This window comes from Pygoscelis adeliae, unplaced genomic scaffold (assembly GCF_000699105.1).
Source record: "Pygoscelis adeliae isolate BGI_AS28 unplaced genomic scaffold, ASM69910v1 Scaffold83, whole genome shotgun sequence".
Taxonomy (NCBI): Eukaryota; Metazoa; Chordata; class Aves; order Sphenisciformes; family Spheniscidae; genus Pygoscelis; species Pygoscelis adeliae.
Genome location: NW_008824467.1, coordinates 3,178,950 through 3,201,569, shown reverse-complemented (window position 1 = coordinate 3,201,569; position 22,620 = coordinate 3,178,950). Strand labels below are relative to the sequence as shown.

General features: G+C 38.0%; 1 protein-coding gene across 1 annotated transcript in view; it reads left to right on the top strand.

Moving 5' to 3' along the window:
* Positions 1-22,620, top strand: part of PRDM6 (PR domain containing 6) — a 74,927-nt gene that overhangs the window by 39,356 nt on the left and 12,951 nt on the right. The window contains exons 4-6 of the mRNA XM_009321116.1: positions 12,215-12,342; positions 16,045-16,169; positions 19,317-19,659. Coding sequence (XP_009319391.1) covers positions 12,215-12,342; positions 16,045-16,169; positions 19,317-19,659 — 596 coding nt within the window. The remainder of the gene's footprint in view (positions 1-12,214; positions 12,343-16,044; positions 16,170-19,316; positions 19,660-22,620) is intronic.

Genomic DNA, 22,620 nt, shown 5'->3' with positions numbered 1-22,620 from the left:
TTTCCATGTCAGCAAATATGGAAATAAAAAGGATGAAGGAAAGCTTGAGCTGAAGAGCAGTTGGAACCTATTGTGTTTCATCCACCTCAATAGATAGGCAAAACGTTGTAAAGCTGAGTCCACCCTTTATTTAGAGTATACACAATTTGTGACAGTGGTTTTTATAACTCTAAAAATTACACTTAATAAATATGAGATGATACAGGTTTTCTTGATTACTTAAACCTAAATGTTTATTCAAGCTTTCATGAGAAGTTTGTCTTAATTTAAACAGAGCTAGGGCTGCTGAACGGATGCCATTTTTTTGATGTGGACTCAGTACACATGAAACAAGTTTTAATAACATCCACACTCATTTAACTGGTAAATGTATTCTGCAGAGGCTTTGCTTCAGCATGGTTTGCCTACTGCAATCAGAACGAAACTGAAGTCGACTTTTCATAGGTAGATTGTATTTAAGGGGTTTATCCTTCATTTCATGTAATAAAATGATTGCTGGCTTTAATTAAAAAAATCAGAAGAAACGTGTGTAAATATTGCTGCTGTAGTTCAGAGCAGTGAAGTATTACTTGTATTTTCCCTTTTGGTGTTGATGTTATGTAGAAGTTGGAGACACTAACACATTGTGGATATTGCTGCTGAGAAGGAGAAGGGAAAAAGATAGGCTTGAAACACAGCCTGCGAGATGGCACAAAGCCAACGCACTGAAAAATGGCAAACGTCACATTTAACAGCTGGACGCAGAAATATTTCTCTTTAATTTGGAAGGAGAAAATTTTTTTCACAGCAGGGCACTCTCAAAAGAGCACAACATCAAAGAGGGTGGGTCTCCCCAGTCAAACATCATCTGGCTCCAGTGATGGAGCAAAATGAATGAACTGTCAGGACTTTTTTCCAGTGTGTATGTTTTTGCCAAGTGAAAAGTAAAAGGTTCAGTGGCTTGTTCTGATCACAGACCAAATCCTGATAATGGAAAGCTGATTCCCTAAAGTCTTCCTCTGATCAGCTGACAGGCAATGTCTGAAGAAGACCTCAGATTGATTGATGGTCCACTTTGTATTGATGGCCCCTGCCACCCTTAGAGATAAGTGAGATATGCCAAATGCTTAACAGCTCTGGAGGGCTCCTGTGGTTGTGACTCAAGCAACGTTCTAATCTAATGTTATAATCCTCACAGAAACAAACTCTCTTCCAAAGAAACTTAACATGATACTTACCAATACCAGACCTGCACTCTGGCAAGAAAAAAGTCCATTTCACATTCTCCACCATATGTCCACTAGCAACACCAGCACTACTGCTTAATGCACCCTTTTCATCTGCTTCTTGACTCTGACTTCAGCCCCAGAGCGGTTGCAAACTAACCGTCACCATGCTGGTTTTCTGACAATCCTATAATCTAACAAATTTGAAGGAATAATACAGCACAGGCATTTTTTCAATGTAAAAACATGGTGACACAGTTTGTACAGCCATTACTCATTTGTTTTATGAGGAATCTCAGGCATAGTTTATCATATACTTTATTACTTGACCTTTTAATCATCATCTGGGGAACTTAGCATTCCAGACATTCCAAAATATTCCAAACTAAAAATATCAGTGTGCCTCATTATTTAAAACTCACAAAGGAATTAAGTATATTTTCTAAAATATGTCATTTTTATTGAAATTACTCATTTATGGTGAGCCTTAATGAGACGTTTAAAAAAGGATTGAAAGAATTATCTGTGGAGTCTGTACTGTAGTAGTAAATGGGTGCTCTGCTGAGATAGATGTTCTACACATACACTGTAAAGACAGTTCCTACCCATATTTACTTACAAATTCAGAGTGAAGATAAACAAATAGTGCATAAAAAAAAGTATCAAAATACCTGTTTTCTATGGCCACAGGATCAAAACACAGAGTTTAAGTACTTGCTGTAAGTCATGTGACAAACCTTTTTCAGAGCAGGAGCTGAACCCAGGCATCTGCAGAGCAATTCCAGTGTCTGAACAGAGATGCTTAATGCCGTTTTAAATCCTGAAAAAATATCTAAAACATAGAGGCAGGACTGATAGGTAAGGCACAGAACTTAGGGAGATCTGCCTGCCTTATGGAGCAGTCACTGGAGGCTCAGTGGGATACTCAGAGCCATCAGAAACACTAATGGAAACGTAAGTTTAGACACCTGAATATAACCCTTTGCACCCTAGTCCATTGCCAAACCCTTATCAGTGGGTCACAACCATTACACTAGGCAGCAATGCTTTTGTCAGAACAAAGTAATGTTCTTGACCTTGCTTGAAAGTGAGGTTACTTGTGGACAGGCTTTCATTTCAGAGGCATTTTTTACATGTAACTCATTTCTGAATTAGGGTTTTTTTTCATTTCCTTTTTTCTCATAGAATGCCTATGAACCATGAGTCAGGAATTTCAAAGTGAAGGTGGTGGAAGTCATCACTATCTTGTGAGCTGATGAGATGATCTCCAGAGATCCCTTCCAACCTCAGTGATTCCACGATTCCCTGAAATGCCCCTGACTTCAAATGAGACCATAGCCTCTCATGGCACAGGCAAAGGAAATAGAAGAATTCCCTGTCTCAAGGCAAGAAGTCTTGCTTAGAAAGTTAGAGCAAATTATAGCTGCTTTTACCTGCTTAAAAAGCAGACAGGCATGCAGGTTTCCAAAATGTCCAAGTAAGTAGGAACTTGAGTCCCATTGACTTCATTGGCAGTTTAAAGTCTAACTTGCTAAAGGATTTTTGCCAGTTTTACTACAGGATTGAGAGCATCTCCAGGAGCTTTGTGCTTGAAAGATAAGTACCTTTCAAAACCAGTTCTTAAAATGCCTAGGGGGATATGGTGTTGGAGTTTTAAAAAATCCTAAAAGTAAAGAAAAGAATGAGAAGCCCCAAGTGCTTCAAAGTGAAAACAAACAAAGTCCCTAATCTAGCAAGTTTCATTTACAGAATGAGAGCTGTGCCATATATTCTGTGCCATACTTTAATATGTCTGAAAGTATCACTAAGCATTGAGGCTGGGATTTGTAAGTCTAAAATCTGCTACCTTCCTGGGAGTGCTAATTCACACATAGACACAGTTTCATGCACAAAGCTGTGAAAACACAGTTTGGAACCATGTTTTGAAAATGTACTCCACAGAAATTACAGGAGTGAGGGATCAAAAACTGTTCTCTCCTTGTGCCATCACCTTCCTCTTGGTCAGTAGTAAGGTAAGCCCTGACTCATATTTGAACAACAGACCTTCCTCGCTCTCCCTGCAACTTCCTTCCTTCTCACATATTAGAATCAGTGCAATTTAGAATGATTTCCATTTATGATTGTCTTTTGGTCCCGAGTGATTTCTCTAAGGTCACTGAGTTATCAGTAAGTCACCTTAGGAGCTATGTACCCACTCACTTGTTTCAGCATTGCCTAGCTTGATGCTGAGTGATGAAATCTGCCAAAATTTGTTTTTGTATATGCTGCTTTGGAGTGCTCTCCTCTGTCACATTATGTTTGTGGTTAGCTATTTTACTCTTTTAATTCTTTGTCCAACTGAATGGATGTATTGACTATATGGAAATAGGCTGAAAGAACATCTCAGCTGAATGACAGAGGACCCCCCTGAAATACTTGGTTGCTTGTAAAAGAATGAAAAAATATGAAACAAACACTTTTTATTTTCGCTTTACAATGTCTAAAGGTTTTGAGAAGCTGCAAGAAAATGGCCAAAGCTCTGTCATTACCTTGCAGAGGAACCAGTCATGCTTTCAGAGGCACCAGGGGCAACCAAGATCACCATAACCGTCTTGATTTCCTGGCTCAGAATACCATCTTAGGAGCTTTATTACTGAGTAAGTTCAGTGAGACTTCCCAGATGTGTGAGGGTTTTCAGCATCAGGCCCTTACAGTCTTCTTGTAACTCCCTCCCTGATACTCGTATTGGGATATTCATCTACCAGCCAACTGTTGTGAGAGTCTTCTGTTTGGGTTATTTCAGCTTTGATCATTTGCCTCCCTGTTTTTAAACCATCTTTTCCTTTTTAGTCTGTTTTTTTCCCGGTCTCTTTGGATACTGAGCCTAGATTGGCAACACTTTTTCTCTTCATGCTCCGTGACCTACGTAAATGAGACTGCAGAGAACAGCTTCAGTCTGCTGCCTCCCCATGGTCTTCTGCTACCAGGGCTGCATGGGAACGCAGCACAGTGAGCAGGGTGGAAATACCAATGCCAAGCAAAAATGTCTCTATCGCAGAATGACCCATGGCCGGAGTGTCACGGCTTTTTCTGTCCTATCGCTGGACCTGTCAGGAGAATGCAAAAGCACACACTGAGGAGGCCATGTTACGTCAGTGGGTACTGCAAGAGCACTGGTCCTTTACAGACCTGTTTGCATCTGTGCAAGTTTCCAAATTCACGTGTGTATTTTCTGCTCTGTGTCTTCCCCTTTTTGCCCTGTTGTTGAGTAACACTGGTTTGTGTTACGTGTAATTCTTCCCTATGCCAGGACCTCCATGGGCTACTGTCAAAACTAACCATTGAGACTTGACTTAAAAAAAAGTAATTTAATGAAGTCCACATAATCAGCAGGGCATTGCTCTCATGACACTTTCTGGAACAAGGCCCCAGTCCTCCAATCACTTACACAGATGCTTGATTTCATACACGAGTAGTCCCATTGAGATCAATGGGACTACAACATGTGCGTAAGTGTTTGCTGGACTGGGGTCCAAGTGAGAGATGAAGCCTTTCACCTAGCACAGACAGTTCAAAACAATGTTTATAGTTTCATATGCTATAATCCTTTGAGAAACATTAAAACTAAATAGCTTTTAATATTAGTTGGCAAGTATTCTCTTTTATAAAATTTGCTAGATGATGCCTGCTAGATTAAAGAGAAGAAACATTAAGCAGATATTACAAGATGTACACTCCATATCAGATATGGCTAATTGTAGAAAATTGCTTTGAATAGTGCGAGCAGTTAAAGACTGTTGGCTGTCAGGATATATTTCTGTGCATTTTCACAGAGGTGTTGCATCCCAGGGAGATTATTGCCAACAAATGCTGGAGAACATTTTAGTCTGATTTTAACCAGTGAGGCCTCCTGACGTTTCCTCCTTGCTCACTTATTTCAGATTTCTATTCTGTTAATAGTTTATAGCAGTTCAGAATGCTTCAGTGCAGTTAAAAAACATTTGGAAATCTTCATGCTAATTCAAAGTATAAAGAAATTGACACCATCTTGCATGTACTACAAAAATTGCAAAACCAAAAATCATTCTTCAAATGAACTGTTGCATTTTCTACACAGCAACAAAATATTATCCAGTCATGTAAAAAACAGAAGCACTTCAAAGTAAGTAACCAGTTATTGGCATAGATTTATTTCACATACATGTAAAGACTGTAGTAACTAGCTTCCACTATCTACATAATAATAAAAACAAAACGTTCTTGTTTCATCATAAGCCAACAAGCTTAGATGTTATCTGCAGCGTATTTATATTTTTAATTCTGATATCTGTCCATAAAGAATCTGAAGGCATATTTAAGTGGCAAAACAAATCAGTTAGTCTTATCAAGCAAGAGTGGAATATGAGAGAAGCACTTATAACTAACATCTTTCTGAAATAATGTCCATAGAGATGAATAGGGAACCTGTCCAAATGTTTCCACTTACAGTAAAACGATGTTGCTGACATGTATGCTACTATTTTTTCATACCAGTTTTATGTGTGCAGTTGATTATTACAGATTCAGTAGTATTTATTAGGCATCAGTTAGAGATATCACAATGTAATGAATAGACATTACTTTATACTGACTAAGAATAATTTGCCTGTCTACTGTATAGGTAGTATAAAAGTATGTAATTTACAAAGTATTTCAATGTTTGAGATGTGGTCTTTGTAAAGGATGTGACTATATAACGTTATAATTATCTATCAACATCAGTGTTTCTTTTTAGTTAACCTATATTTGGAGACTTTTCCATGCATTGCAGTTTGCTTCTGAGTTTCATTATATTTCATCTTTTCTTTTATATAGCGAGAGTAAGAGTTGTTCTTAAAATGTTTGCTGAATGGCCTGACTTGGTCACCAAGCTAGTGAATGAAAGGAGAAAGATGTGATGGCTAAATGGATGATTGTTTCTACACACCCTTCTCATTCAGTGTGTAACGAGGAGAAGATGCGTATTCAGAAGGGCGCTCCTCCTCTAAATCAGATGCCTAGCTCCTAATATTAAAGACATTTGAAGTCTGAAAGCATTAATTCTTCAAACAGTTGTTATCATAAAATATGAACCCAGCTGTAGTTTGATTTTCAGCCTAAACTATGCTTCTTAAATGTAATCTATCCAGGGAATTTTGTCAGTTGTCTCCTGTCTTTCAGTTCCTGCAGCATCTTCTTCCAAATGTTTCAAACTTTCTAGATAATGAGGTCCTTTGGCAGTGTGTTGATTTCAAAGGGAGCTAGGCACCAATGTACTACACAGAATCCAACCTAAATGAGTAAGTTACCAAGTCATGCATACAATCCAGTTTGCTTTCAGTTTGACATGATTAGAAACACTAACAAATAAATAATGTATACATGTAATAATAAACACTAGAGCCCAATCACTGCCTTAGGCAAGTCAAATGACCGAATCTTACTGTGCACTTGGCTGTGTGAGTCTCAGAGCTTGTCAGAAAAGTGACTGTTCACTATTTCTTCTGCTTTACAGAAGAACTAACCTTCCTCGTCATTTGTTAAGATGGCTGTAGAGCTCTGTTCTACCAGTAGTGTCACTGAATGCTCTCCCCCAATCTATCAAAGCATATGAGTACTCTACTTACAGTACTAGTTTATTCCAGGGGATGAATACAATGCTAGGGAAAAAAAAATTAAAGAAATGGCAGTTTCCTTCAAAGGAAATAATCAAATAGTGGAACCAGCCCAGAAAGGACTATAGCAGACACACAAATCCTGGGCCTTTTTGCCTGTAGCTTTCTTCTCCAAAAGACCAAATGAACAAATGGACAGAGAAACACAGCCTGAGTGGCTGAAGAGTTATGGGCCCTAGGGAGGAAACTGGACTCTGAGATTTAGGATGCATCAGAAAGATTATGTATCAGGCAGTGGGTCTTGCTGCCTCTGACAAGGGGACACAAGCAGGGCTGCTCTCTCTAGTGTCAAGAATAGGCTTTATAGGTCCAGTCTCAGAACGTAATCTTCCATAACTGCACACCGTTTACAGACTGTCAGCTAAGTACTCAGGCTTATCAAACATTCAAACATTGGTCTTTTTGGCGTTGTTTTCAACTTCTGTTTAGGATAGTCACCTGTAGAGGATGTTGTAGTGTGGCTAGGTCAAAAGCAAAGTCTCACAGTAGTGAGATTTACCTAGTGTAGAGATTATTCCGTTTTGATATCCAAACCAGCGAAGAAAGAAGCTTTCAGTGTTGCTGTAGCTTTCAGTGTATGTGCATACATTGTTATAGAAAGATGTCCTGGTTTCAGCAGGGATAGAGATAAGAATATAACTTTCTATATGCTACCATATCTGACATGTCAGTCTGTTTCATCAGACTGTTACAACCTTTTTCTCTGTATTTCCACTAATTTAGAGTACGTCTATGGTTTTTAACTGCACAGCTGCTGATTTATGAATTGTATGTACTCATCAAAAGTACTCCTTGCTATCTTGACTCTTCCCACTGAAGTCAAGGGCAGAATTTCTTGTGGGAGGAGAAGGCTAATGCTGAGTGATTTGAAAATCCTATGACCTTATGCATGTGATGTCAATGAGAATAGCAGTGAACAGCAAAAAGCAAGATTGTCTACTAATGGTAAGAATTAATTCTTGCATGTTTTGTGGTTTTTCTTCACATCTCTTTTGATGTCTTGCAACATAAAAAGTGATTCTAATAGCTACTTTTACAATACAAATGTACATGCAAAGAAAAACTCCACTTTCAGGACCAGTCTTTTCTCCCTCTGCCTGGAAGGAAAATGAGAGGTCAATTAAATTGTGTGCTAATACCTTTTTTATTTGACTAAATGGAAAAATAAAATGCAGGCAGAATTTCAAAAGACACAATCCTTTAGCAGGCCATGGAAAGAGAACAAAGGAAAGCAGCAGATAGAGAGGAAAGATCTCCAATGAACTAACCATTTTTGCTCTCCCTGTCTCTTCTGTGAAATTGTTTTTAATTGCTTCATAGCTTGGCTTTCTCTGCAGCTGTGCTATTACATTTGGGCTCCTTTATTCTAAAATTCTGTGGCATCTGTAGCAGAAACTGGCACTACAGTTTTTAGCGTTGGAATTACATTTGCTCCCATCTATCCAAGTGAGCAATACTGACTATGTCAGTACTGAAGTAATTGAGAGTTCTCAGAAGGCTCTTTAGCACTCTGCCTTATCTGTTATACTGCTCAAATCTTACATGGTCCTACCTAGACTTGGTATGTTGCCAGAGTCACAGATGTTCCAGCAACTGCTGTTTATTTTACTTAGTAATGGTTGTTCATAGATTTTAGAGCATCACTTATATGAGACTCTGTGTGCTTTAGAAATTATATTATCACCGTTATGTGTTGCTAGCATCATTGTCGTTATAAGTTTCAGTATCTACAGCCTCCAAATAATTACCAATAACTAATCCAACAAGTAATAAATCCAGTCCTTCATATTTAATTTATATTTGCACACCATTATAAGACGAACCTGACCAATATGAGTACACTGGCATCCTACCTGCTTTTTCCCCTATTTCCCAGCTGGAATGCATGTGTAGGTCATGAGGAATATCAGTGGCACCCTGTAAGAAATTTCATCATATACCTCATGCCTTTCTGTGTTTTTGTCTTGATTACTGAATAAACTGGTGTTTATAAGGAAAGGAATATAAAAAATGGAAAAGAGAAGACTTGAATTGGGCTGGTTACACTTTGGACTTACTTTCTTGGAAAATGAAGCTATTTCTGTTGTATTCTGAAGTCAAAGGATGAAATTCGTAGAATAATAATATGCTTCACATACTGGGTCTCTTGATATATGACATACCAGTAAACTACCAGTAAATAGTCAATACCCTATTAAGAAGTTAATTAATCATTTGGGAACTACTAAGGAGGAACACAAGGCATGTCAAATGAGAAGGTGAGTGCAGTCCTCTTCTATCAGATTCCTGTCTCTGCCAGTAGTCCGGTGCACTCCTCAAAATTGGAACAGAGCATAAAAAAGAAATCTTAAAGCTTTGAAACATTTAAAGCAAAAGCAAAAAAAACCTTTAAAACTCAGCAAAAACAACAGTTAACAAGTACTTTGGGTCGGAAGAGGGAAAAGATCCAGTAAGCAGTTTAGGTAACACTTCCAAGTGTCATCAAAGTAGAAAAATGAAATAACTAATTTTGTTTCCACCACTTAGATCAATGACTGTTGTGAGATACAGAAAAAAAAAAAAAAATACATGCATTCTCCATAGGGAGTTGGAGAAATGGTATTTTATTTTGCCATGAGGCTTTTGCAATGTGTTAAAAGTATACCAGTGTAGATGGATGTAGTGATCTAGTGAGGTAGTCAAAAACTTTCAGTAAAATCAGTTTATCACAGGATTCTGCAGTAGGTTTTTTAATAGATACCATGAGTGTTTAAGTACATATGCATGTGTAATACAGATGCAGGCGAACATGTATATCTATATAGTTTGCTGTAATGTCTGGGTTCACAACTTACGCTTCAGGTTTGCTTTTCATCTGTTATGGCGGGTCACGGTTTGCTCCCTCATTATGGTTTCTTCAGGCAATTACATAGCGGTTGCCAGATTTAGGCAATTGTAAAATGACTAAGAACTGATGCACGATGGTAATATGAATAATAATAACAACCATATCAATTAAGTTTTTTCAGATTTTGAGCTGTATTATGCAATTTGACAAATAAACAGATACAATGCAGTGCTGCTATTTCCATTCTAAGGTTAGGGTTTCTGCTTCCTTACAGCTGGGTTTTCATTCCTGTAAGAACAAGGCTAAGAATGCTGTGGAATGGATTCTGACTATACAGCTTTATTTGCAATGTCAGTAAGATCCCCCTAGGAAAGGAGACGATAGTGTCACTGATGCATCAGTACTTGCAAGAATAAAACATTTGAAAATATTTAGTCTTGCCTGTAGAGCAGTCCTTCCTACTCCAGGCCAAGGCCTGAGAAAGCTCCAGTCCTGCATTTTCATGGCAGGTTTTAATTTCTCATGTCAGCTCATGACTGTCCATATACACAAAGTTCTGAGTAGGTCCCTGTGTGTCCAGATATTGCTGTCGGTACTGATTATGGCAGTCGTCTTTGTCTTTCCTGTTTCATATCATCTGGGGATTAGGAAGCTATCAGCTCTTTATTTACGGGAATATTACGGAACAATATAAACCATATATTGTTATGTTAGTAAGCACCATGTAAATGAATAGATAATAAACACTGTGCTGAGACTGTTTGGATAGATACTGCCAAAATGGTCCCAGCCAAGCACTGTTAGTCATTAATTTTTCCTTCTCTTCCTTTTTGTAGGCTGATTTCCTGTAAAACTTTTCCATTTCCATTACAGATTTTTATTGTTTAGCATATTTTGCTCATATATTCAACATACATTAACGTGTTTATGTAAGAATAGGTCCTTGCTGATAATCAACAAGCTACCATATATAAAAAATATACTAAATCCCTGGTATTGGAGTATTTGTTTGCCTCTGAGGACTCCTGATTTCTCTGACTTTATTCCACCACTCAGTGCAAGTTGGGGTAGCATCTTGCTTCTCCAACCCAGGAGCATCTGGCCAGGTTCCACCTGGTCCTTGTCACAGGCACTCAGGAACAAATTATAAGGATCTCTTATCTCAAGATACTTGATTTCCCTGTCTCTCATGCTCTAGCAATGGATGTATTGCTCCTGATTACTCCCATTCAAAAGGAGTCAAAAGCAAAAGCAAGGCTGGCTCCTGAGTTTGAGACTCTCATGTGGTGGAGTAAAGAACTAGATTCTGATTCCTGTGTATGTTTTTCTGTGCATTGTAGGAAACACTCTTTTAATAAATCAGAAATATTGAATATAGTTACATAATTTCTGAGATTATTCTCTTGATATTGAAATAGAAATGCAAGATTGTTAATTTGCTTGCTGTAGAAATGTTCAATTCAACGTAATAAATGTGCTTCCTTTTTAATTAGCAGAATTAGTACTTTCAAGAAGACATCAATTTAGGCTCATACAATTTCAACAGGGATAACATTTTTGGGGTAGACTTATTAAAGCAGATAGCGTCTTTGGAGGGAAAAAAGATCTGAAGATCAGGTTTGCTTCAGATAAGCACCTAATTGTTCAGATGCATTTCTGAAGTTTAACAAAGTAATTGTGTAACAGGTAAAAATCTTGTGAGACCTTATGCTTTTACTAGGATAACATTTTTTAAGCAGTCAGAAGAGCAGGTGTGTATGAAACATGTATCTTTTCATTTCAGAGCTTCCAGAGCAATTTTATTCTTCAACTTCAGAGGGAGTATTCAGTGCCTAATAGAGACATAATACTGCCTTTTTTTAAAATTACCCTAACCGGCTCTCATGTCCTTAGCAGGGATGTCATGTTTAGGAAAACCGTGATTCCCTCAGGACTGATTTCTCATTTACTACTTCAAAAAATTATATGTCTCAAGGGAGCTTCTAAAGGCGTCTTCAACTCTTTTTCCTTCTAGTCTCATTTGTTTTGGTATTATGAATCCTGCAACTCCCTAATGTATCATGTGAGGTTGCTGAAGTACATGCTCTTGCTGCAGCTGAAATGTGAAGGAAGGAATACTTGTTTAGGGATTACTACTGCCCCTTGCTCAGATGTTCCAGACATTTCAATGCAGGCTTTACATCCAGATTTTCTTGTTTATCTGGCAGTTCATTGTTTAAGACGAGCCTGTCAAAATAGGTTAAATATTCTTTGGGAAACATGGTCACATCTTTGAGACACCAGAAATATGTTTAATACAAAAAGATTGGCTTGATAAAAGAAACATGATAAACTTGCATCCCCCAAAATACTTTTCTGCTGTTCCATGTAGATTTCTAAGAGCATCAGTATGCAATGCAAATCTCATGGCAATAAATTTCTGGAAAAGGCACAGAGAGACACCAGCAAAGCAGTGAAAATGATTGCTGATGATTTGTTCTAACTAGTTGACCTTGTGACATCTCCCCCAGATATATGACCAAGATGGGACACTGCAGCACTTTATTGATGGTGGAGAACCCAGTAAGTCGAGCTGGATGAGGTATATCCGATGTGCAAGGCACTGCGGGGAACAGAACTTAACAGTGGTTCAGTACAGGTAAAGTACATTTTGATTTACTCAATGCAACAAAATGAAAATGTTTTTAGTGAAAAGTCAGGCTTTAACTCTCACCAGTACTATTGCCTTTGATTGCAAAGACAGTAGCAGGGCTTTCGTGAACGTGCTTATTCGGGGCATTAGAAAAGCTGCAGAATGTAGTGAGGATGGGTTTAATTTTGGTTGCTCTGAGCTGAGGCCATTGTAGTAAGCATGCTAGACCTGGAGCTCCTGGGAGCAAGTACAGCCCTCTGTCACTCCTGTGACCACAACACTGCACAGAGCCCTCTGCATGTTTTCAAACGGTCCGATCAGCAGCAAGCCAACACAAGAAATCTTCCGCCCTTAATAGAGACGCATGTGCTAGAGGAAGGGGAAGAATGGCAGGAGAGGATTTTTGAACCCAAAGGCTTTCTGACAGTCAGTCATGAGATGTGTATACACCTAGAGTTTATATGTTGAGTGCACCTGCTAGCCAAGATTGCTAGTGCTTGTGCCTCTTACATCGCTGGCTAGAGAAGGTCAAAATGTGAAGAAAAATGTAAAGAAATTATGGTGCATTTTACTTTGTACTCACGAACAGATCCAGAAAATCCAGACAACGCATTACATAAATACATGATCTCAACTATAAACAAACCTTTTGTCTCAGAATCAGAAGCAACTGCTTAGCCTTGTTAAACGTGGTAGGAAGCACATCAAAGAATGCCCTGGGCTTGCCAGTTGCAGTGAGCAATACCGATTTTGGCTGGTCACTTTAGAGAATGGAGTTTCTTTTCTTCAGGAAGAATCTTAAACTTATTTAATGTACCTTTAAAATTAAAAATAAAACATACAAAAGCAAGCTAAAATGAAATATATATAAAGTTTGATTATCCCATAGGGTTCCAATTTAACAATGGTAAAATTGTTCAATTGCATTTTCAGCTTTTTTATTCTCTGGCCAGTTGACTAAATAATGCCGCAGTTAAAAAAATAACAATCCTATTTATACATTACAAATCTTCTATTATACCCTTAAATATCTGATATCTATAGCTAAAATCCCATTGGATTTTAAATAAACACATTGGATAATGCATGAAGATTGCTGTAATGAAAGAGTATTTTTGTAGGTATCTTGTGAACTATTTCTCAGTGTGGTAGAGTGTGTGTGCACGTGTATATATATGTGTATAAAAAATAAGGAAAAAAAATGCATACATATATATAGATGACAAACCTAAATGAAAAGTGAGCATGAGAAAGTCATTACACATCTGTCAATATTAAGTGGATTTTACAACTCTCCTTTCATGATGGAGTTTTTACTTAGAGTTCCCTCTGTTGATCTGTTTTCGATTACTTCAGATCTTTATAAAATGAACTACAAAAACACAATTTAAAAAACTGGCATCCATCACCAGTGACTGCATCCAAGTGTAAGAAAATAGAAAAGTTGGACACTGAAAAACCAGCTTAATTTTTATTGTACATGGACGTCCTCCTCACAGAAAGTCAGCTGGTTTAAATTCATTCTGTTATGATTTGTAATATCTAAATGGAATTTTCTTCAAAGTGCTCTTGATTGATTGACCCTTAGCTGAACGTTTTGTTTTTATTTTGAGGCTGACAATAATGTTTGTTGGCATGTGTTCTGCTTCAACTGCGTTGGGACGCCATGAAGCTATCTTTATGAGTCATCCAACCACAATACTAAATACATGTCAGCAAAGGAAATATTATCCAAAAAGGGAAAAATCCCTTTGATGTACTTCAGCATGCAGAGATTTCTGCGAGTTTTGGAAGCTCTGCACGCTTGTAAGGGACGGTGTACACTTACACTTTTTTTTCTCTGCCTACTCCAAGCCTCACAGACCACCCATTGCTCAAAAACAGTTCTGCTCTTTCAGCGGCAAAGTGTGTCATTTGGTTTTAGCACATTCATTTGCCGGGCTGCTGTGTTTATGTTAAGGGAAGCCAAACTGAGAGATGAAATGTTACAAGGGTGAAGTACAAAGTAGACTCAATTTTTCTCAAGTTAGGAGATGCTGGTAATTTATAGCGTGGCTCCGATTTTCATTTTTATGTAACAGTGGAAAGAATTAACAAAATGCACAGCTCTGGGAAAAAAGAGAGGGAGAAGAGGAGAGGAGGATGAGGATGAGGAGGAGAGGGGGAGACACAAAGGGGAGAGTTTTTGTCAGATATTCATAGAAGGGTAGGAAAACCGTTCTGCTTAGCTAGCAGTGCCCTCCTGAGACAGGGTGGCAGTAAGTGAGGAAAATAACAAGATAAATGAAATTTTTGCAGCTGCTAGTAAAATATTGAGAATCTGCACTTTTTTATTGATCTTTATGATCCTGTTGCCAAGAGCCACTTTGCGGTGACAAAATATGTTGACAAGTGCATATCTCACTGCCATGAAAAATGTGGTAAAGGATTCTCCTTATGTCTGCAGTGTTATACAAGGAACAAATTGCATTGCTACAGCCAATTCTTTACAGAAAGTCTAAATTTAAGGCCTACCAACCCTAAACACTTTTATCTTGAACTTCAGGCTAATGTTTGTAGCAATTCTTCACTCAGAAAGCCAGTTGAGGCCTAACTTTTTTTTTTGTCTATAGATGTTTTTCTGCCTTACATAAGCTGTTAGAAAAAATGATCATTTCTCGGTACTTTGACTGTATCATTTTGGTATGTAATCCTTCAGCAAGAGTGGAGTGTTCTTCTTGTATATATTGAATTTCTATCCATCTCACAGGAGTGTGTTTTACTGTTCCATATGAAACCTAAGGGGAAAGCCACTACAAACTGATAACATTTTTATTTTATCTTGTGCATGTTTCTAATCTTATACAGTTTTTGCCCCCATGTAAATCTCTGAACTGTAGAAGTATCACTCTGAAGCTATTCACATCAGTGCAAGATCGGAATAACGCTCTTGTTTTTATGGTAGAGACTCTAGGATTTTTCCTTTTTTTCCCCCCTCAGCTCCCATACCAGTGGTCTAGGAATATCCACAGTCTTTTCCCACAGAGAGATGTGATAAGATATCACATTTACAGTAACACTAATTTATACTTACTGAAGAATCATCAGCGTTAACCTCATGTTCCATGCGGGGGAGATTTTTGTGATTGTATGTTCAGATTAACCCCATTTTTTTATTTCCCTGTCTATTTTACTCAACAATCCAAGATCTCTCTTTTTGGTGGTATATTACTGTAATGAAAGGCCACATCATGCTACTTCAAACCTCTTGCTACAAGCATTGAAAGAATTGTTGTCTATTTACTCCTAAAATATGTTAACTTTAGCTTAGATGACAAATGCAAAGCTGTTTAAATGGCTGAAGTTACTGAACTGTGTTCACCACTCTGATGCTTGTACTGTGTTAGCAAAATGCAGCATTTCTAAAATTACTTTAAAAGGGACTTTGCAAGAAAATATCAGTCTTTTCATAAAATTTTGGTGTTGTAAAATCTTAGTGTTTAAAATATGCTAGGTGCAAAATGCCTGTAAGCTCTTTGTTACCCCATGCTACGGGAATAAATTTCTTCCCTGATGGTAGATTTGGTTTTAAAATAATCAGTAAGTTATTAATTTAGTTATCTGCAGAAATGCTTCCAAAACAATGGATTTCTACTGTAATACTGTGTATGATAAGAGGAGAATGCTCTATTCCTAAATTAGGCATTTTTTTCTTTTTCTCTTAATCAGGTCAAATATATTCTACCGGGCTTGTATAGATATCCCCAGGGGCACCGAGCTGTTGGTGTGGTACAATGATAGCTACACATCTTTCTTTGGAATCCCTCTCCAGTGCATTGCACAAGATGAAAATTGTAAGTTCCTCCTCGCATTTCTACCTGTGTAAGCCAGAATTCCTGTTTCATACCTAATCAGCTATATTCCTAGAGTATTTTAAGACATACTAAATTAAAGAGGTTATATATTTAAGGTAGCTTGATGTGTACAAAATAAAACCCTGAAGCTGGTACACTTAAACTGTGCAAAGTCATGGTATGGTTGCCTAAATAAACAAAGGTGTTTGAAAGTGTGCAGGTATGTGCAATTAAAGAGCAGATTTCCCACCATGGCAGCCCCACATAGCTTGGTAGCGTGTAGGATCACTTCCTTATAAGTGATTCATTCCTAGTCTATTCTTAACCGATTTGCTTGGCCCTCTCCATTGTTATCAGACCTATCACAAGAGACTGTCTTGCCAAAACAGTAATGCATAGCAGGTCTGAGGCCTCTGTTAGTGACTCTTCGTTCTGTTACCACTGAGTATGTTGAGAAAAGCTTTGTCTGACTGATGGTTGAGATGAGATCCTTGTGGTTAAAATAAAAAAGCCAGCTTCTCTAAATACAGACTGAATGTAAGTAGTCTGAAATGACAATGAACCTCCATTCCAACCTGGCCATCCCCATTTCCATCCATTCTTCTACCCCTTCTCAATATTTTAGTTTGCTAGGAGTCATCACAAAATTAAGTGTGTAACTTACAATGCAGACCCAGTGCAGACTAGTGCTGGATACCTTTGTCTGTAACGGGAATGGATGATCCAAGCACGCCCTTCGGTTTCACTGGTTGTGTGTGGAACTTGATTAGAGCTTGCATCAAAGACCTCTCTTCCATTTTGACAGCTATATGTATCTACGTGGTGGAAGAAACCAATAATGGATGCCTGATTGACTTTGGTCTAAAGTAACCCTGTGGCTGGCCACGCTTAATCAATTGCATAGATGTATTTTTTTGGTCAAGTACTTGATACTTAAACAGCAATGCTAGGCTGAACTTGTGTCTCATAGCAACTTAAATACTGAACCATGCAGCAATAAAACAGCAAGATAGCAGGGATTAAACTGTCAAAAAACCCCATCCTTTTTCATCCTGAGTTTTCAAATCTGTTGAGCTTCAGAAAAGTTTAAAAGAAGTTTAATTACTAGCAGTAATGTTTGCTGATAAAACTCATGCTCTGCAGTGTACAATATAGAAATATTATTTTTTCTTTCATGAACTGAAGCTTACAAAACCTTTATTTGAAAAGCAAAGCATTATGGTTAAAATCTCTAAATATTGTCACTTGCTATTTTGCTGTGAGAGAAACCAGAGTTTCATCCACAGAGACTGACATGAGTAGATGAAGTTCATCTCTGAGCATGAAGCCAGCTGCAGGCTCGTATATGACCTAAGTGCCACTTAAGCCCTCAGAGTAGACCTTCTGCTTATCTTCTGCACAGGGGTATTTTTACCCAGTACAAACTCTGCCTATATTCCTTAGGTCTTTAATATACTGATCTTATTGCTTCTGTGGACTTTTATGAGTACAGTTTAAAAAAAAAAAAAGTGGTCTGCTTCTTGTGTGAGAATGTTGGGGCAAAATGAAAGTATACAAATTGCCCCTTGTACTGAAGAGAGGCATAGAATACGTATTACATGTCTGGAAACTGGTGATAGACAGCCCCATGGATGTAGCTCTACTTAGAAATCAGGTCCTCAGATGCTCCAGAAAAGACTAGCTTAGGAAGGACCTCAACTTAAGTAAATTAAATAGTATGCAATATTATAATATTGGAGTTATTACAATTGCTGGAAGCTATTAGAAAATAACTCTGTGAAGTAACTGGCATTATTTAAGGTATTACCAAAACATTAGTTTGCAGTACATTTTTATTGTATACTAAATAATGTTGGATGATTCCAGCTCACAACTGAAATTTAGTTCTCATATTTGCTCTTAGAAACCTATCATCATGACTTACCTAAACAGAGTTGCAGTTTCTAATCACCTGTTTAGTAGGTGCTATGTACCTACATGTGGATATATACATATAAACACATTGTGACAGTAACAAAATGTATGAACACGTGTACTTGATACTTAAACAAAAGAACATATGTAGACTTAGACATATGCATACAGCGTATTTAATTTAAAAATCTCCATTAAAATATTATCTCATGAGGTTGAGCGTGCCAAAATTAGAAAGCATGAGAAGGTACTGGGCCCAGGTGGCCTAAATTATGTTTCTTTTTGCATTATGGTACAATCTTTCATTAGCTGACCCCAGTTTTCCATAGGACCCTTGCTTCATTCACTGCATGATCTAGATGGTACTCAAGGAGTGAGGCAGCTGTTCCAGTTTCTTCTATATGTTTGACCTCCTGCCTTCCTTATCATGCAACATCCAAATTCAGCACTAAATCACTTCTTTGTGAGAACAGCATACTGCATTTGTTGCTGAAATATCTGAGTGCCTCGTAAGCCATAGTCAATTGATGATCATAAGACCTTCATGGGACTAGAAATAATTTTTGTTCCTATTTTGTAGGTGGGAAATTGATGCACAAAGATACCTCTGCCTATACTTTGCATTGTCTCATGGTGATCTAACTGCTATTAGCCTTAATCATACGAGTCATGGTGAAGTCACTGGCTTTGTATTGTATTGGCTGTGTGACTATTTGTGAGATGTAATAGCATAATATCCTTAGTGGCTGCCCTTTAAGAGGATATGGGAACTATTGCTGCAGTAGGTATTTAAGCCCTGTTGTATCTCAAGGAGTGTCTGAGCAAGGATTTTTTTCCCCATACTCTCAAAATTCATGCTTGTCTGTGATATAGCAATTGGACATGCTGACTGCAACATGCAGAGTCAGGGTATCACAAGTGCAGCAGCGTTTTCTTTCAGATGACAATCCCATTGTGTAATAAATGTATATCACAGTCAGGCTTCTCTGAGTCCTTTCAGTCTCAGACACCCCTTTGCATGAGTTTTCATTTCAGTGTCACAGAATGAGCATCATCCATTCAGATCACTGTCTCATTCAAGCCCATTTTTTTTTGTGCATTGTTAAAATAAAGTTGTTTAATTCTAGTGTTCACGAAAATGGATGTTGGTATTTTTTTTGGTGTCTCCCAACAGTGTATTAGTTTTAAAAAGGCATAAAAAGGATCTTATTTACTTTTCTTGTTTTCTCCCAGTGAATGTCCCTTCGACTGTAATGGAGGCCATGTCCAGACAAGACACCCTACAGCCATTTAATAAAAGTAGCAAACTATCCCCTGCCACTCCACAGCGATCCATAGTATTTCCACAGACTCCGTGTAGCAGAAATTTTTCTCTCCTGGATAAGTCTGGGCCCATCGAGTCAGGATTTAACCAGATCAGTGTCAAAAACCAACGAGTTCTTGCAAGCCCAACTTCAACAAGCCAACTAAATTCTGAGTTCAGTGACTGGCATCTTTGGAAATGTGGGCAATGCTTTAAGACTTTCACCCAGCGGATCCTCTTACAGATGCATGTGTGTACGCAGAACCCTGACAGGTAAAGCCCAGGCTCTCTTTATTTCTGTATCTACTGATAGCCAGATCCACTGCTTTCTTCTTTTATCAAGCTGTTATCATTTCCAAAACCAAACCATTATTAGGAGGAGCCTGTACGACATAATTCATCTGCAGCTGTGTGAAGTAAGCTGATAAAAAACATTGCTTGACTTCACTATTTGTAAAAACATTTGGTGCCTAAATGTGCAGATAAAAGGAAATAGCTAAGGATATAATCTTGTTTTCAGAATGGTTTGGTACATCTGATGGAGGCAACAAAATAGAAGGAAAATTTATGAATATCATAGATGGAAAAATGAGGTCAAGATAATTAAAAGTCTCTCTGTCTTCCAAAGATAATCTAACTTGCTGCTCAGTGGCTGTCACAGTCATTTCAGGGTTCACCTATAGTGTGCAATGTGTATGAACTTAATTAAGTACTAAGAGGTAATGAATTGGAATTTTTTGCTTAGTACTATTTTTCTTCAGAGCATGCAAACCCATAAATCGTGCAAAGCTGTCAAAAGGAAATACCTACTCCACTAGTGATGTGGAGGAAAACAGATGCCACTTATTCAATAAACTAATATCCACACAGAAGAAAAATGTTGACTAGATACCTCAGAGTCAAAGTTGGTTTGAAAGTTTGTCAATACAGAATTTTATGGCCGTGAACTGAGGATGAAATTTAGCTGAACAAGTGAATTAAAATTTCAGGTACACTGACCGGTGGCACAGTAAATATAATGGAACCATTATTTATGAATCAAAGTTGGTTTATTTGACAATTTTGATAGCTGGCAGGACAAAAGACAAAGATCAAATTAATTCAATAAAAAAAGGCTGCCCATGTTTTGTCTCTTCTTCAGCTGTGAAGAAGGTTTGAGCAGAACAGCTGAATCCCTGGAAGCTTGTTCTAAAAGCAGCATTTAATTGTGAATTACGTTTAATCAAAACACTACCAAAAAATAGTCAACAGTGAGTCTGTGTGTGTGTTTGTATGCATGTCTGTGTCTCTTTGTGTACGTGGTTATCTACGTGTACACATATTCTTGTGTGATTCTGTGGGTGTGGGGATACTGGAGCATAAATCCAGTTTTCCAGGAAGAAATGTCAAACACGATAGGGGCAAACTAGGTTCCATGCAAAGCTTCATAGAATTTAAAGAGTTGATAATACTGTGAATGCAAACAAGCCCTTTCAACATTTTCTGAATTTTATGCGGGCCTTAGCAGAAACAAACGCCATGCTAAGGAAGCTGTAGGACACAACTGCCAATTTAAGTGCCACAATGTAGAATATAGGTCCCGAAAGGTCTATTCTCCTAAGTTTCATGGACTCTTATGTTTCCAGTATTAAAGTATCCTAAGCATACTGTAAAGCATAAAATGCTGTGTCAGGGAGTCTAGAAGAGATACGTTGTGAGCCACCCCCACATACTTTTTCAGTGATTCATCCAACCAGATGTGATGCCTAGATTTCATCCTTTCCTTCACTTGAACCTGTCTTCCTTTATGAAGAACCAAGTTGCAGATAATAGTTAATGCAAGAAGAGTCTCTCCTAATGGGGCTGTTCTGCACTCTAAGGGATAGTTAAATATTCATTTTGCCAGAGAGAGAAAATGAGGATAAGTCTATCCTACAATTAGGTCTGTCATCTTGGAGGTGAGAGATTTGATCTTTTAATTTTTATTTATTTTTATTTATTTTCTTCTAAGTATCTTGTGTCAAATATTGCCTGAAACACAGGCTGGATTTTAAGTCTTCCCACTTAGAGGTGAACACCCTTATTAGTAGGTTACTGATTTGTGACGTCTTACTGTTTTATCTCTCCTGTGCCTACCTAATTTGTCCATGCAGAACAGCTTCAGCAAGAAAGTGTAGAGCATTTTTAGCTCAGAATACCCTACAGCACAGTAGGAAAATTATCTCGATCAGAAGACAAGTTGGCTCCCCCAGGAGCAAAGAGAGCAAAGGGTGATTAGAGAAAGGACTCAGCAGATTTGGGGAGGCCTGGGGTGGAGAGGAGGTAAGTAAAGACTCTGAATGTTGAATCCCAGAAGCTTTCAGGAAGATTCGAAACATAATAGCTAACGCCTTTTTCTCAATATTGATACTGGCTAATTTAGCCGATTTCTTCTTTGGCTTGTTGGGTTTTGTGAATCCTGTTCTTAAGAAACTTTTTCTGTTGTGTTATATAGAAAGCATAAAACCTAAATGAGGTTGCAAGATACACTTAGGATCAATCTGTTGCATAAATACTAGATACTGCAGTGCTCTGTTCTGTGACAGCTGTGTTCCCTGTGTACTGAAAAATGGCTTACATCTCTATGTTTTCATTAAATAAATTGTGCAGACTCCTTGTGGAGGCCAGTTTTGTAATGCCTTCTTTGTTCCCGCAAGGTGTGCCATCAACATAACTGCTGTAAAAGCATTTCCCGATAGGTTGTCTTTAGAGCGTTGTGTGGGACGTCAGTCACATGAATCTGTTTAAGCTCACTGCAGTTCGTTCAGTGTTTGAAATTACCAGAATAATAGTTACTGCAAATCGTAACTACCCTAGGATCTGGGTTCTCATACCCCCGGTTAGAAATCATTACAGTTTGAGCTTACATCACAGGCAGCTTTTTGTCTTTTAGCAGGTACCAGTAGACCATCTATTTAGTGATACAGTGGCTAGAAAAGAGTTGTCTTTGGTTTCTTAAACATATTGCATTTCTCCAGATGAAAAATTCCTAAAGTGTTGTACAAAATTTCCTGAAGACAAGAAAATAAGGCGTGATTTGTGAAAGAATACCTGCCTGCCAGCCTGAGGTACTGGGTGCAACTCTCTGGTTTGTATTTTCTCAATGATAACTGCAGCACCACTCTGGCTGATAAACAGCTCCGCATTTATTGTCAGCAATTGTGAGCACACCAGCCACTATAACTTTGGTGTGACTGAAGCAGCAGGGGCTGTATT